This window comes from Hemicordylus capensis, chromosome 3, assembly GCF_027244095.1.
Source record: "Hemicordylus capensis ecotype Gifberg chromosome 3, rHemCap1.1.pri, whole genome shotgun sequence".
NCBI lineage: Eukaryota > Metazoa > Chordata > Lepidosauria > Squamata > Cordylidae > Hemicordylus > Hemicordylus capensis.
Window position 1 is genome coordinate 334225547 of NC_069659.1, and position 16252 is coordinate 334241798.

General features: G+C 44.9%; 1 protein-coding gene across 7 annotated transcripts in view; it reads right to left on the bottom strand.

The window, feature by feature from the left end:
- Positions 1–759: 759 nt before the first annotated feature.
- Positions 760–16252, bottom strand: part of GOLIM4 (golgi integral membrane protein 4) — a 76338-nt gene continuing 60845 nt past the window's right edge. For 6 of the 7 annotated variants that reach the window (XM_053310037.1, XM_053310035.1, XM_053310033.1 and 3 more), the window contains 7 exons: positions 12782–13020; positions 11148–11224; positions 10789–10907; positions 10029–10193; positions 4756–4824; positions 2941–3021; positions 760–1013 (listed from right to left, as the gene is read on the bottom strand). In XM_053310037.1, the coding sequence (XP_053166012.1) occupies positions 855–1013; positions 2941–3021; positions 4756–4824; positions 10029–10193; positions 10789–10907; positions 11148–11224; positions 12782–13020 (909 nt within the window). In that variant the 3' untranslated portion in view covers positions 760–854. The remainder of the gene's footprint in view (positions 1014–2940; positions 3022–4755; positions 4825–10028; positions 10194–10788; positions 10908–11147; positions 11225–12781; positions 13021–16252) is intronic. The other variant, XM_053310034.1, reaches the window with a different exon arrangement.

Sequence of the window (16252 nt, forward strand, 5' to 3'; positions counted from 1 at the left end):
CTCTGCTCGTCTGCGGGGAGAGCGGACTAAGCCCACTCTCCCTGCAGAACCCGGTAAGGCTCGCCAGATTGCTTGTTTGGAGAGCTTCTATGAAAAATTGTGCAACTGCCCAATGGCCTTAGTGCCATGGAAGTGTGATGGTGCAATTTTAAGTAGCAGTGGACGAGCTCCGATCTGCAACGCTGCGGGTGTTGCTTTAGAAACCAGTGGGCTGGGTGGCTCAGTTAACAGCTGCGTTGCCTTGCGTATCATGTCAGCCAATGTATCTGTGACTTCAGGATTTGTGTGGTTGTTTGATTGGTGGCAAGCACACCAAATCGGAAATGGGGTGCATTCACTTGGGAACGCATATTATCTTCTGAACAGGAGGAGCAGACAAAATAAAGGGTAAGGCACCAGATTAGACAGGCCCACAATACAGACTGCATATGGAGTATCTGAGATTAGGGTATCACATTTCACCCAGCCCTTCCTCAAACACCCAAGTTCAGGCACTAGGGGTCCCCCCACACCCTCTGCTACAATGCATCAGACAGTAAAGGCTGTACACTGGTTGGATGTTTAAAATGATACCCAAACTGCTTAAAAGACCCATTATAAAAATCAAGCGTGTGTGTGTGTGTGTGTGTGTGTGTGTGTGTGTGTAATATAAAAATTCATCTTGTACTGTATTTGCCTTTTGTCACAGACAATCTTGTATCAAAGGAGGATCTTATATATCGCATTCATATAAATGAGCAAGTGCATCCAGTAGAAAAATGGTTTTAAAAATTATATATATGTATATGGAAATTCTGTCCTTCACTAGCATCTACACAATATGGTTTTTTCTTTCTTTTTCCGCAAGCCAAGAACTACATTTCCCCTCGTCGATGGGCTTTTGCTGCGACTGCACCACCTTCCTCCTCCTCCTCTTCCTCCTCCTCGTAGTTTTCATCATGACCTTCTTTCTGATTGTTTTCTTCTTGGATTTCTTGCTCTTGATCTGCACCTTCACTCATTTTCTCTTCAGCCTGAAAGGGGGAAGGGAGGAGAGGAGGGGGAGAATAAAAAAGAACAAAAAGAGGAAAAGACTCAACTTTGGAAAGACTTATTTCACAGTAAAATTATACACTGGATTCTTCACCATCTGCTCTAGCAACAAATAAAAACAAGCACACATTACCGAGTCAGAGGCTGTGAAAAGATAATAAAATATGATTGTTGTACTGCTTCAGACTGTTGAAATTCTATGATTAATAAAACCTTGAACTTGAGTAGCAGCCTGATGCAATCCTCTGGGTATTATTTGCAGCAGAAGCACAAGTGAGCTGCAAAAAAACAGCTGGAGCGGCCATATTGTGTAGAGTACAGAAAGCCTCTTAAGACACCTTCAATCTTCTCGCTTGAGAGTTTTTTCCTATCCAGAATTAGGACTGAGGTTTTGGTCAATTCACCAGCCTAGTAGTACCAACACAGGAGGGGCTCTGCTGGAGCAGACTCATTGACCATCTAGCCCAGTATTCTGTTCCCCATGGTGGCCAATCAGATGCCTCCAGGAAGCTCACAAGCAGGGAGTGAAGGCAGTAGCCCTCTCCCATGTTGCTCCCTAACAGCTGGTATGTATGTATGTATGTATGTATGTATGTATGTATGTATATTTTTTACATTTATATTCCACTCTTCCTCCAAGGAGCCCACATAGTTAAGTTTCTCCGCACAACAACCCTGTGAAGTAGGTTAGCCTGAGAGAGAAGTGACTGGCCCAGAGTCACCCAGCAAGTATCATGGCTGAATGGGGATTTGAACTTAGGTCTCCCTGGTCCTAGTCCAGCACTCTAACCACACTACACCACACTGGCTCTCCGAGTGTGGTGTGGTGTAATCAGTGGCATCCTGCCACAGTCAGGGCCAGGGTGGGGCAGAGGCCATGTTAGTGCAGCAGTGGCCATTCTGTCATCTGTTCAATTCATGGTCCCTTATATCTGTTCAACTGGCATTCCATGGTCTACAGGAAGTCCGCAACCTTAAAATGGGTTGTGTTCCAAATGTCTGTTTGGAACGCATAGACAGTAGTTTCCAAGAGCGATGACTTGTTAGTATGTGCAGGTTGGCATTTGTAAGTAGGGGACTTCCCTAATGTAAGCTTTGTTTGTAAGTATGGGTGTTTGTAACGTGGGGAGTGCCTGAATTGAGCTTCTGACTAGAAGACCTCCAAGACTAACATCCTATAACTCTTTGCTTCTGAACATGGAGGTTCCATTTAGTCAGTCACCATCCTCTAGGAACGTATCAAATTCTCTTTTAATGCCTGGGACTTTTCTGTCAGTTCAAGGGCAGCTCTGATAATGTTTACAGCAGCCCTAGAACAGAGTGGGGCTGACTTGGATCAAATGCTAAATGAACAGTATGAACCATCTCCAAACTGGAAAGGCATTTGACTGTTGGCAATCGTGAACAGGCTGAGAGGGAAGCACCAATTCCATCTCTCTGTTCAGGACAGCCACACCCCAGCAGCCATCAGGGCCCCCAATCTCACAGCACCCCTGTCTAGTGTCAGGATTCATTTTAACTATATTGCAGTCACATAACAACATAACCAGCACCTACTCCGTTAATTGATCTCATCTATCTATCTACAGTACCTTGCTTCCACACAACCAAAAACTGGAAGCACACACAGCTCCCAAACCTAGGCAGATCACAGTTTTCGCTTGTGTGAATGACTGTGTTTGTATTAATGATATAACAGCAACATGTACCTTCTCTATGCCTAGGGTTTCTTCTAATGCCTGACCTGTGCCAACACCTGGATCAGCAAGGGTGGCAGTTAAGACTGTCAAATGAAGTTTCATTGGCCTATAAAATCCATTCAGGCCTGCCTCTCATAACAGTACCTCATCTTTGCCAAGACTCCCATTCTGACATTTTTGTTTTATGTTATGTTTACATAGTACCTACATTTTCATCATGTTCACCATATGGCTGTTCACCATTGTGTTCCAGCTCCCTCTTCTTCTCTTCTGTCAGATCTCCCTGAGCCTGTAAAAACAAACACATCTTATCTAGTTGGGGCAAAAGCAAATATCCATTGAGACCATCAGTGGTTCACATGCATCTTTTGAGATATATCTTTGCAATTCAAAGTACAGGAGGAACAGAGTGAATGAGCGGTTTCAGACATCTACTGTAGGAAAACCATAGTTTATTTTGTCTGACTGTGGTTGTATGCCTGAACCTGTGCCAGTCAGCAAACCATGGCATATTTCAGGCAGCCAAACCACAATATGATCCCAAAGATTTGAAGTTAATGGACCGGGTCTCACGATCAGTGAGACCCGGTTTGTGGCGGTGAGCGGGAAGAGCGGCCTAAGCCTGCTCTCCCCACTCACGAGCGGGCAGGGAGCCCTGGGCAGCCGGATCGGCCGCCACACAATTGTCGGCTCCATGACAGAACCGGTGAGGGCAGGGGGGAGTGGGGGCCAATTGTCCCCTGCAAGCTCAAGCACGCCCTGCGCGGGTGTGCAAGGCATGCTGGCGAGACCCCCCAGAGCCGGGAGGTGGCTTTTCGCCTCCCCTCCGGGGGTCTCCTCGCTGCGGCTACTCATGATCCAATAGCCCGGGTTTGCAGAGCGCTCACTCTGCAAACCCAGGCTAAGGAGCGGGCTACTTGAGCGGGTTAGCCACTCAAGAACCACCGGGCTTGCAGCTGAGCCCGGTGGTTCTTACAATTAGCAAAAATCGGGCTAGGCTCTCCTAGCCCGATTTTTGCTAATCATGAGAATAGCCCAAATGTGTTCATCCTAACCATGGTCTTGCATGCTGTCTGAACCCATGACCCTTGTTTTATCTTGGCTTGTTTCAGTAGTTCTGACATCACTGGCTCTCGCACTGAGAGACAAACTTAGAACATGTGTGGTAAGGAGAAGGGGTGGGACCTGAGCAGACCACAGCATGGTAAAACAAACCAAGATTTGGTGACTATTTGTGGCACCAATCCAGGTTTCTTTTTTTAAAAACACCACCTTAGTTAAACCATGGTTCACTATCTGAACCAGCTGTGTGTGTGTGTGTGTGTGTGTGTGTGTGTGTGTGTGTGTGTGTGAGAGAGAGAGAGAGAGAGAGAGAGCGAGAGCGAGAGAATGAATATGACTAAGATGCTTGACTTAGAAGTAAATTGGAATTTTCTCCTCCGCTATATAATATATATAATAGAATATGGCTTTGATTATTTGGCAGCCAGAAGCTCTTCTGGCAGTTGTACTTGCTTATTCCATAAGAACGTAAGAGCTCAGGTGAGACCAAAGGTCCATCCTTACCAGCTTCCTGTCCCAATGGCCAGTCAAAACCCCCCTGAAAGCACATAGGTGGGACATGTAGGTTCACAGACTTCTCCCACTACTGCTCCCTTGAACCAAGTATTAAGAGGAATACTGCCTCTGAATCCAGAGGTAGCATATAGGCATCAAGACTAGTAGACACTGAACTTATCTTCTATAAATTTGTCTAATCCCCTTTTTAAAACATCTAGGTTAGTGGCCATCACCATCTTCTTCTGACATGGTGTGATCTTCCATATGGTTTATACCCATGCTGAAATGGCTAGAGAGAGAATGCATGTACTGCTTCCAGACTCAAAATCCAGGAATATGCTAATCCAAGTATGTGCTAATCCAAGTAAGTAAGTAAGTAATTAGCATAAGTAATATGCTAATTCAAGTATGTGAATATAAGCACTGTTCATTTAGATCTTCTCCATGCCCTCAAGTTTATTACCTCTTCTTCACCCTCTTCCTGGTACTGCTCGTCCACATTATCTTCTTGCTGGTCAGGGTTACCCACCATCTACAGAGAAGCAAAGAGATTCCCCTTTGAGTTCCGTTTTCTACCATTTGTTGCTGACAAAGAGGCACAGCCTCTAACCCAGGCTTGCATTCTTGTGTGAACCAGGGCAAAACTCTTATCAAGTTTCTCCACACCATGCATGATTTTATAGACAGCTATCATGTCTCCCCTCAGGCATCTTTTTTTCTAAACTAAAATGTCACAGGTGTTGTAGCCTTGTAAGGTTGCCCTCTTCTGCACCTTCTCCAGTTCTATAATGTCATTTCTGAGGTATGGTGACCAGAACTGTACACAGTACTCCAAATGTGGCTGCACCATAGTTTTTGTATAAGGGCATTATGATATTAGCAGTTTTATTTTCAATCCCCATCTTAATGATTCCAAGCATGGAATTTGCTTTTTCAACAACAAATATGTATGCATCACTTTCCAACAAAAGTTTCCAAAGCAGTTTACATAAATCCTCTCTAATAAAACGCTTGGTGTCCGTCCGTGGACGGACACCAAGCGTGCGTTCGTGCCTGGCCTGTTCTGGGCATGCCCAGAACAGGGCAAGGGAGGCACGAACGGCAGGACCCGGCGGCCATGTTGGGGCCGGGAGAAGGAGAAGTGGCCGCCGCCTACGCCAGGAGGAGAGTGCGGGAGAGGCGGCGGCGCAGCCGTGGCCACGGCCAGAGGTGGCGGTGGCCGCGACGTGGCAACTGGCGGCGGGAGTGCGGGTGAGGCGGCGGCGGGGCCAGAAGCAGCCGCCGCAAATAAAGGAGAGAGGCGGCGGGGGAAGAGGCGGTGGGGAAGCTGGCCGAGGTGGTGGCGGAGCCGCCGCCGAGGCCTGGCGCCGCCAGTAAAGCCGGGCGGGGGGGGAACCTTGGGGCCCGATCCCACCATTCCCATCCCCCCGCCAAATTACTAAGGGCCAAATTGGCCCTGAAAAATGCCGCCGCCGAACCGCCCTCCCAGCTGCCCGATCCCACCATTTGTACAGGAAAGAGGAGCTCGCTAGCAGAGCTACTCTTTCTGCAAAGGCTCTTCTCAAACTGGCACTTTGAGCGGAAAGGGCGTCCTTTCCGCTCAAAGCGCCAGTTTGAGAAGAGCCTTTGCAGAAAGAGGAGCTCTGCTAGCGAGCTCCTCTTTCCTGTACAAATGGTGGGATCGGGCAGCTGGGAGGTTCGGCGGCGGGGGCCGAAAGCATTACTAGCGCCCGTTTTTCAACGGGCTAAAATTCACTTGTAAGTAAATAAATAAGAAATAAATAAGATGTCCTCGAAGGGCTCACAATCTAAAAAGAAACGTAAGATAGACACCAGCAACAGTCACTGGAGGTACTGTGCTGGGGGTGGATAGGGCCAGTTACTCTCCCCCTGCTAAATAAAGAGAATCATCACATTAAGAAGGTGCCTCTGACCAGTTAGCAGGGCAGTTTCCACAGCTGCTGTACACGGAGTCAACACTTTCAATGAGCTGTCCATCACGACCTCAAGATCCCTCTCCTAGTCAGCTCAGACCCATATCAGTGTATATGTAAAATTGGGTATTTTTGCCCCAATATGCATCACTTTACACTTGCTAACACTGAACATATGGTGGGGGGCAGGACTGCAGAGGGAAGCAGGATTGGTGAACCTTCTCTCCCCCTTGCATGAGTAGAATTCCTTTTGTCTGCAAACTACTACAGAGCCTGCCGTATTTTCATATTATACATATATACTTATCTTATAATACTGTATATTATATTATATTAACTGTATATATAATATAAAATTATAAATTATAAAAAATATTTTACACACACACACACACTGAAGAAGCCTCTGATCAAGCAGGCATCTGGCAGTTTAATTTAACTGTATTACCTGTCACTGTATTTTTAAAGCAAATATATAATTTTACATGTTTTATAGGTGCTTTGATTTTGCTTTATTCGTCACTCTGAGTTCAACTAAGGAAAAGTAGAATAAAACATTTTAAAGAAATCCAAAACACTTCATTGCCCGCCCTTGAGTTCAACCATTTCAAATGTAGCATTTCCAAAAGTTCACTAAATAAAAATATATTTTAGTATTTCCTAAAACACATTACACAAAAATTATGGTCTTTGAAATTAAGTGTGTCACTGCATCATCCAGTGACTCACAGAGAAAACCAGATCATGTGCAACACTGGATTTCCTTATCTTTGATTCCTGGACACTTGTTGGCTAGCAAACAAATGTCTCCATTGAACTGACCCCATTGAAAAGCATTGCGTTTGAGGGGATGTTCCATTTGCACATGCAAGTAGTGAGTTGATTTTTCTTTCATCCAGTGAAGAATATGTATGGGTAAAACAGAGAGGTTTACAAAATTCTCCCTGTTCAACATTTCCCTTGGAGTTTGGGATTCTGAATTACTTAGTTTATTTTATGGAGAAGCACTGATGCATTAACAATCCATGATTATTTCAGTTTTTATTTCCACCTTTTGTACAGGCCATGTGCAATTTTCAGCAACTTTCTGTTCTGTAAATTCACATTCTTTTTTCCTCCATCCACAGTTACTCATGCACACCCATTTCCTTATTTGTTTCATCATTTATGTAATGTAATGTAATTTTATTTACAGTCATTGACCAAACAGAGAGTAAAAACCAGTAAACATTAAAATATGTATATACATATATACAGTTTAAGATTGGGGTGATATCCCATTATACCTTTTAAAAGCAATATAACTAAACTTAGCTACAGGAATAGAAATTAAAGCATCTTTGTCTGAAAGCAGATGTTTACAAGGTTAGCATCGGATTGATCTGCCAGTTTACATATTAGAGGAGCAATAAGGCGTTCCCTGGGATACAAATGGAGATTACAGTGGAGAAGGATATGTGCGACAGTTTCTGTATCTCCTGACCCACAACGGCAGTGTCGTTCTTCTAAAGGCACACCTTGAAACCTCCCAGCTAGAAGTGCGGATGGAAAGGAATTAACCCTTACTCTTGTGAATATCCATCGAAAATTAGAGAAAGTAATTGTCGACAGATATTTTGCGGGGAAAAGATCCATATTAGTTCTTATAGCTCTATCAAACTCTGGAAGCGTAGCCCAGTTTTCTTGGATCTCAATATCAACAAAGCGTTGTTTCACTACTCTTTTCGCGTTCACTAGACCCAATTCCAGCAGTTGGGCTGGGTCTAAGCCTAGAGAGGTAAGTTTCGTACTTACTGTAGTACACCATAATGGCTGGGGACTAACTGAAAGAAACTCAGGAATTAAACCAACTGGTCGCAGATGTATTTTCAACCAGAAATAAATAATCAAAAGCCAGGCCCGAGATTCAATTTTTATGAAGCCAGCCTCTGTCCTTAAAGTCACATTTGCTGTACATTTTGGTGTACCAAATAAATTCCTCAAGAACCCTGATTGGGTTCTTTCCAAAGTGTCAAACCTTGAGTATGGACCTAGTTGTATGCCATACAATAATTGCGGAATGACCTTTACAGTATAAAGCTTTAAGGCAGCTGGTATGTAGCCTGCACCCTGAGTTCTGAAAAATCTTAAGACTGCTGCTGTGCTGCGTTTTGCCGAGTCTGTGACCACACTAATATGTGCTGATTTCCCAGCATTATGTTGAAAAATTACCCTCAGGTATTTTATTTGATTTACCTGTTCTAGTCGGTGTCCATCTAGCATCCATACAATTTTTTTAACTTTATTGGTGAAACACATGATTTTAGATTTGTCGTAATTAATCTGTAGATGCTCATCTCTGCAGTAAAGTGCTAAGGCATCTAACGCTCTTTTAAGCCCAACCCTGGTTTCAGATAGAATTACTGCGTCATCAGCATACATCAGGATTGGGATTTTCTTGTTGGCTAGTTTTGGTGTGTGTGTGTCAGATGTCTGCAATCACTTTATCAAATCATTAATGCAAAGGTTGAATAGGTAAGGGGCTAGTACACACCCTTGTCGCATTTATATTCTGCCCTTCAGCCATGTTTTCAGAGTTGTTTTACAAAAGAGGAAAAAAACCAACAACAAAACCACAATTTCAAAATACAAATTACACAACAACTAGAAAGCAAGAAAAAACAGTACAGTAATTATTAAAACTTGACTTCAAAAGGCCGGGGGGCAAAAAAGCTTGTTGTCTGGAACAAAATATATAACCATGAGGGTGTCTCAGACAAGCTCCTCTGGGGAGAGAATTCCACAAAACTATGCTTGTGTACATTGATGGAACCCAGTTGTGTTTCACCAATGTATGCAAGCATGTATGTTAATCAGTAACTTGGGTTTTTTAAAAAAACAAATAGAATGAGATGTGCAGTGAACGGAACATGCGCCAATTTCAGAGTCAGTGTACAAAATTACAGATGGACCCTGTTATCCATGGATTCCCTATCCACGGATTTGCGTATCCGCAGTCAAGAAAAAGATACCCGACCTTGGCATACACAGGAAAAAAGAAGAACACATGCCAATTTGGTGTATCCGCGGGTTGCAGGTGACCAGAAATGACCATGGAGGTCATTACCAGCCGCCATTTTCTTCAATGGAGCCACAAAATGGCTCTTGTCTTTGTAAAAAAAAACAGAAGGGGGAAATCGCCGATTTTTGGCCAATTTGGGGGCACAGCACAACTCAGGGGGAGCAGCAGAGCATGGTAAGAAACTCCCCTGCCCCTGCAAAATTTGGCCGATTTCTGGCCGACCAGGAACCCCCCCCCAATCCCATAACTCGATATTCGTGGTTTCCATATCCGCGGCTGCAGCCCAGAACAAAACTCCCACAAATATTGAGGTTCTCCTGTAGCCACATTAAATCAGAAGGTGGCTGCTGGGGAGACTGTGGGGCATAGAGAACCCACAGAACACTAGGAATGAGGAAATCACATTCATCCTTAGAAACATCCCTTGATGAACTGCAGAGGAACCTGTGAACTGGCTTGTGTTGTAAGGTGGTACACTTTACACTGTTTGTGATGGTTCTTTCAACATCCAAGTCAGGGGTGCACAACTTCAGCCCTCCAGCTGTTGATAGACTACAACTCCCATCATTCCTAGCCTCAATGACCAATAGTCCAGGATTATGGGAACTGAAGTCCAGCTTCTGCAGGAAGGCCAAAGTTGTGCAGTCCTGATCCAAGTCATCATTTGATGATGCAGTTGACAAACAGGTATTGGATCTCATCATTGTATCATTTACATTATTGAATCTTTTACACACTCACCACCAAATGCTCTTCCATTTCAGGATTCTCTTTTTGGTTATTTGCTTTTAACTGCTTATTCTCCTCAGGTAGACTCTCTTCTCTCTCTTGCTCAGCTTCCTCAAACTCATCTTCCCCCTGATTGTTGGGATCATCAGCTGGGTTGACATCATCTACAGCTGCCTTCTGCAATTACAAAAAAGAGTCCAGAAGAATTTCAATACCAATCTGCGTCTACAACTTTGTTACTAATGCTACTTTAGGCTTAAATCCAACATATCACTCCTTCTGCTTTGGATCTACAGTATTTGCAACGGCCAGAACAAAGGAGAACAAAACTACTAGGTGCACAATATGTTAGTTTATTCTGCCCAATTTCAATTAAATATTTTTAACAGGGTCACTAAGAAAATAAGACACTCCATTCTCCCCAAGTTGAGTTGCAAAAGTGATTCCAATTTTTTTTGGTTTAATAAATGAATGCATTGGGAAGAATAAACTGTTACTTTGTGCAGCTTAGACTTGTCCCTGCACTTTTACTTTCATGCCTCCATCCTTTACCCCAATGAATCCATTTATTATTTTTTTTAAGTTCCCTGGATGCAGGGACTTGACCTTTTGGACTCTGAAAAGTGCCATAGACATTGATGGCACCAAAGCAAACAAGCAAAAGAAAAGAAAACAGAAACAAATCCCACAGCTAATACCAAGTCTATGCAAAACTCTTTTAAAGCTGCCAAGAAGTGCACTTTAAATATCAAGAAATACAATTCCTTCTCACCGAATCTGCATTCTCCTCCCTTTGTGCTTGGTGGTCAAGGTGCCGTTCCTGTTGCTCATTCACATTATTTTGCTCTTCTTCCTCTGCTTCATCTGGATGATGGTTGTGCCTCTCATAGTCTGATCAAAAAAAATTCAGAGAGTTCATGCATTCCCCAATTTAAGACGAGTGTACAGCAAAATACCTGACCACTGATCACCAAGTCGAGATCACTGAGTATAGCTTACTCAGCTAAGCTATACTGTTGTATTTCCTCTATACTGAACTGTCTTTAAAAACCGCTAATCAAGATTGAAAAAGATCTTGTGAAGGATTTTTAACTGGTGGATCATATCAAAGGAAGAGAAAACATCACTCACTTTCATCTTCTTCTTGGGCACCTTGTTCTTCTCCTTGCACAATATCCTGATCTAGATTGTCATAATGAGATTGCTGGCTGAAAAGATGATACAGTCAGATTAATTCAGATTTACAGGGAGCCTTTACTGTAAAAGGGGCCCTGCTAGTTGAGACCAAAACATCCATCTAGCGTAGCGTCCTGTTTCCCGCAGTGAAATGGGATGCTGCACTAGGAAGCCCACAAGCAGATGTAGGAAAATACTCTTCTCCTGCCATTGCAAAACAAACTGACATCCAGAGCAAGGAAACGCCTGTGCAGTGCAAGGAGCAGACTAAAAGAACATCCAGACTAACTGCTCTAGGGAACCTGAAAAGTTGCCATTTTTTACAACCTGCCCTTCCCCAGGAAGCCCCTTGTATCATGTGAAAATGTGTCCCCGAGGGCACATAACCCTCAGTGCATCACTGCAGTTAGTCTGGAAGGGCTGTTCATCTGCTCCTCTCATTGTATCAGTACTTCCTTGCTCTGGATGCCAGCCATTGCCTCTAAACGTGGAGGTAGCATATGGCCATAATGATTAGTAGCCATTGAGGGTATTCACATAATCAAAAACTGTTTGGGAACTCTGTGCGCTCTCAGTTTGCAGTTGTGTGAAGGTAGAGCAAGGTAGAACGAAAAGCTACCCAGGTTTTCCTCCTACTTGCTTCCACACAATCACTTCTACCCAGGTTTTCCTCCTCCCTTGCTTCAACACAACTGAAAATTGGGAGCACACACACAGCTCCCAAACCTGGGTAGAGCAGAGCTTTTGATTGTGAGAATGACCTCATTGACTTATTCTTCATGAACTTATCAAATCCCCTTTTGCAGCCATTAAGGCTACTGCCATCACCAAATCAAGTGGTAGTGAATTCCATCAATCCATAATGGGTTGTGTGATTAATTTTATTAATCAGGGTGCCCCGTGTTTCTGGAAGAAAACACAATACGGGTTGTTTTCTGTTTTTAGAAACACAAAACCTAACCGTTACTCTGTCCTCCCTTCCTGGGAACTATTTCCTAAGAATATTCTTTGGAGAAATAACCTGAGACAAACTTCTGAGCTCCTACAACCCTATCCACCTTGTTGCAGGAGCTCAGAAATTTGTCTCAGGTTATTTCTCCAAGTAATATTCTTAGGAACTAATTCCCAGGGAGGAAGGGCCAAGTAACTGCCAGATTTTCTATTTAACAGCTATTATTGGGGTGTGTGTGTGTTCCATTAGCCCTGAATGCACCCTAAAATTAGTTTCTATCGCCTACAGAGGCTAATCAACCGTATCTTCCTAACTCCTCCTGCACTTCATCATAAAAACATAACACTGCAGATTTCTAGGCTCCTACAACATGCCCAACTTCCACTGCTTAACATCCAGTCTGATGCATATTTCTGAAGAACTCAAAAAATCGCTGCTCATAAGTTCTGGTTGGCCCTAGTAAAGGTATTACCAGAGGGTTGCTTTGGGATTTTGTTCTAAAGGATCGACACTGCTACCTATAATTTGTGCATGCTTAGAAAGTTTTCATAATCCTGCATATTTTCACTTTGAGTCACGGAACTACTCTCCTTTTTCTGGGGCTGGTGGGAGCCAGAGTTCATTTCGAAAAGATCACCTTAGGTGGTGTTTAAATTGCTCTTCATCCTGCTCTGCCTGTCTCCGCAGTGTCAGTTCCCTCTCTTGAAGCTGCTGCTGCCGTAGCAAGTGCTCTTGCAGCCTCCCCTGATGCAAAGATTCCTGCCGTTCTCGGAGGCGGCTGGCTTCTTCTGCCCTTTGGACAGCCAGTCGCTGCTGCTCCAATTGTTCTTCGTAGGCCGATTTGTACCTTGTTATAGTCCTCACTGTAGGCGGCTGCTAGTGGAAGACACATAAGAACACTTCTTATGTCTTGATAGGAGCACCAACTCCTGAACTGAAGGCCCTGTCATACCATGAGGTACACAAGAAATTGCCATATACCGAGTCAGATCTTTGGCCCATCTATCCCGGCATTGCCAACACTGACTGGAAGATGCTCTACAAGGTGTTAGGCAGGAGTCTTTCCCAGCCCTATCTGGAGATGCCAGGGTTTGAACCTGGGACCTTCTGTGCGAAAAGCAGATGCATTACAGCCCTCTCTTGGTGGCCATATTGCAAGGATAAATAGGCCTAAGCAGCTGGGAGAGGAAATACACGGTCCTTACTCAGTAGTACATGGCGGCTCCCATCACTGGCCCGTGTGGTGTAGTGGTTAGAGTGTTGGACTAGGACCAGGGAGACATGAGGTCAAATCCCCATTCAGCCATGAAACACACTGGGTGACTCTGGGCCAGTCATGTATCTCAGCCTAACCTACTTCACAGGGTTGCTGTGAGGATAAACATAACCCATGTATACCACTCTGGGTTCCTTGGAGGAAGAGTGGGATATAAATGTAAAAATAAATTTAAAAAATCAAAATCTCTCTCTCTCTCTGAGACTTGAGTAAAGAGAGTGAGTGTGTGAGTGTACAACAGAATTATTACAAAAGACCATACATTTTACCAATGTCTGTACCTGATATGTGGTTAAATAAAAATCTCCTAATCGCTCACAGGATGATACAGATTACTGAATCCACCCTGGAATAGTTTGGTTTTTTCCAAACCATTTCTACATATTAAATGAAGAGCCCTATCACACACCTTAAGTGGCGCAGCAGGAAAATGCTTGACTAACAAGCAAAAGGTTGCCGGTTTGAATCCCTGCTGGTACTATATCGGGCAGCAGCAATATAGGAAGATGCTGAAAGGCATCATCGCATACTGTGCAGGAGGAGACAATAGCAAACCTGTCCTGTATTCTACCAAAGAAAACCACAAGGCTCTGTGGGCGCCAGGAGTCGAAATCGACTTGACGGCACACTTTACCTTTACCACTGACAGCCTGTCTTAAATTTATTTATTTTGATGATTTGTATCCTGCTTTTCTATTCCATACAAAGCTCTCACAATGGTGAACGTATTCCATTAAAAGCAAACAAAAAACCAAAACATCATCCCAATCTAAAAATAAAAACCGCACCAAAATACCACCCAACCCAACAACATTGCTGTGGAAGATCCTTATCTGGCTGAAGCTTTGCAAATTCCTTCGTGTATTTTAATTAACTGCTTCTTCCCTTTCCCCAGTCTGACTTAGCTACTATTGAAGGCATTAGGCATGAAGGTCAACCCAATTATAAGAAAAACAGGAGCTCTACATTGTTTAATTCAAAAACAAAAGTTTCCGGTAGATCCAAAATGAGCGTAACTATTTATAGGCTTTAATTAGATGACTTAGTGTTATTCTTTTCTCAGTTACTTATGGCTATTGGTCGACATTCCATGCTAGTGATGTGCATGGTCCGGAGCAGACCGGACCAGCACCAAAGGGGAGCCTATCTTTTAGGGCGGGGAGGGCTTGTTTACCCCTCCCGCACCTCTTTGCCCCCGCCAGTGGCCGTAATCTACTGTAAAATTGGGGCGCTGGAAACCAGCCGCCCCAGCCGCCGCCGCCCCCCCCCCCCCCCCCGCGAGCAGATTAGAGAAAAAAAGGCTACTGCCTACAAGGAAAGGCTACTGCCGCCCCCCCACCCGCCACCCGCCACCCCCCCACGAGTGCTCACCAAGTTAGAAGAACTTAGAGAGGAACTCGCGAACAGAGCTCCTCTCTTATCGAAGCCTCCGGCCCAACCGGGGCCTTGGGCGCGTGCGCACGCGCGCTAGAGCTCTTTATCCTATAGAGCTTTTGCCGGAGGCCCGGTCTACCCGCCGGGAAGAAGACGGGTAGACCGGGCCTCCGGCGATCGGAGGCCCGGTCTACCCGCCGGGAGGAAGCCGGGTAGACCGGGCCTCCGGCAAAAGCTCTATAGGATAAAGAGCTCTAGCGCGCGTGCGCACGCGCCCAAGGCCCCGGTTGGGCCGGAGGCTTCGATAAGAGAGGAGCTCTGTTCGCGAGCTCCTCTCTAAGTTCTTCTAACTTGGTGAGCACTCGTGGGGGGGGTGGCGGGTGGGGGGGGCGGCAGTAGCCTTTCCTTGTAGGCAGTAGCCTTTTTTTCTCTAATCTGCTCGCGGGGGGGGCGCGGAGGAAGCGGCGGCGGCTGGGGCGGCTGGTTTCCAGTGCCCCAATTTTACAGTAGATTACGGCCACTGGCGGGGGCAAAGAGGCACGGGAGGGGTAAACAAGCCCTCCCGCCCTTAAAGCAATACCCCCCCACCCGGACCCGGACCCGGACCAACCAGGGCAGAACCGGTCCGGCAGTTCGGCCATTCTATAGAATGGCCGCCGGACCAGTTCGGACACACCCCTATTCCATGCATTCAGTTGCCTCTGAGGCCAGGACCAGAAACAAGGGGTTGAAATTACAAGAAAGCAGATTTAGGATAGACATTAGGAAGAACTTTCCAGCCGTAATTGCTGTTCAACAGTGGAACTGTTTGCCTCATGCAGAGGTGGGCTCTCCCCCTCTAAAGGTTTTCAAAACAGAGACTGGGTGGATATCTGTCAGGGATCCTGGAGCAGTGGACTGCATGGCCTCCAAGGTCCCTCCCAACTCTAAAACTCTATTCTCTAATATTCTAGTCTAGAATTAATATCTACAAAACATCAGTTGGCAGTCTTTGGCTCACCACAGGATTATCCTTCAAGCCCTTCACAATAAGGCAGTAGCACTTTGAGGACACCACCTTCCCACATGACAAAATCCCATACTTCTGGAGAAACAAGGAGCTGAACAGAATGTATGCAGGAAAGGGGCAAAGAGCAGTAAGTGATTGCTGAGTGGGAGATGCCCCCTACTCACTGGGCAAAGAGGCACCATTCAAAGGGGCCAATCTCTTTATATTTCATAAGGGGAAAGCAACTGGCCCCATCCAATCTCAAGCCTTTTGGGGACACAGAACCTTGATTATTATTTTTCCCTTTCCATTTAAAACGCTTTGAGAACTTTTCCATTGGAATGCAGCACAAAATAAAATTTAAAAAGGAGCCCTGAAACAAACATCTCTTTCTCACTCACAGAGTTCCATGTGACTGGCATCAACAGAGAGCAGTGAACAGTCAGCACACATAAGGGAAACGTTGGCTA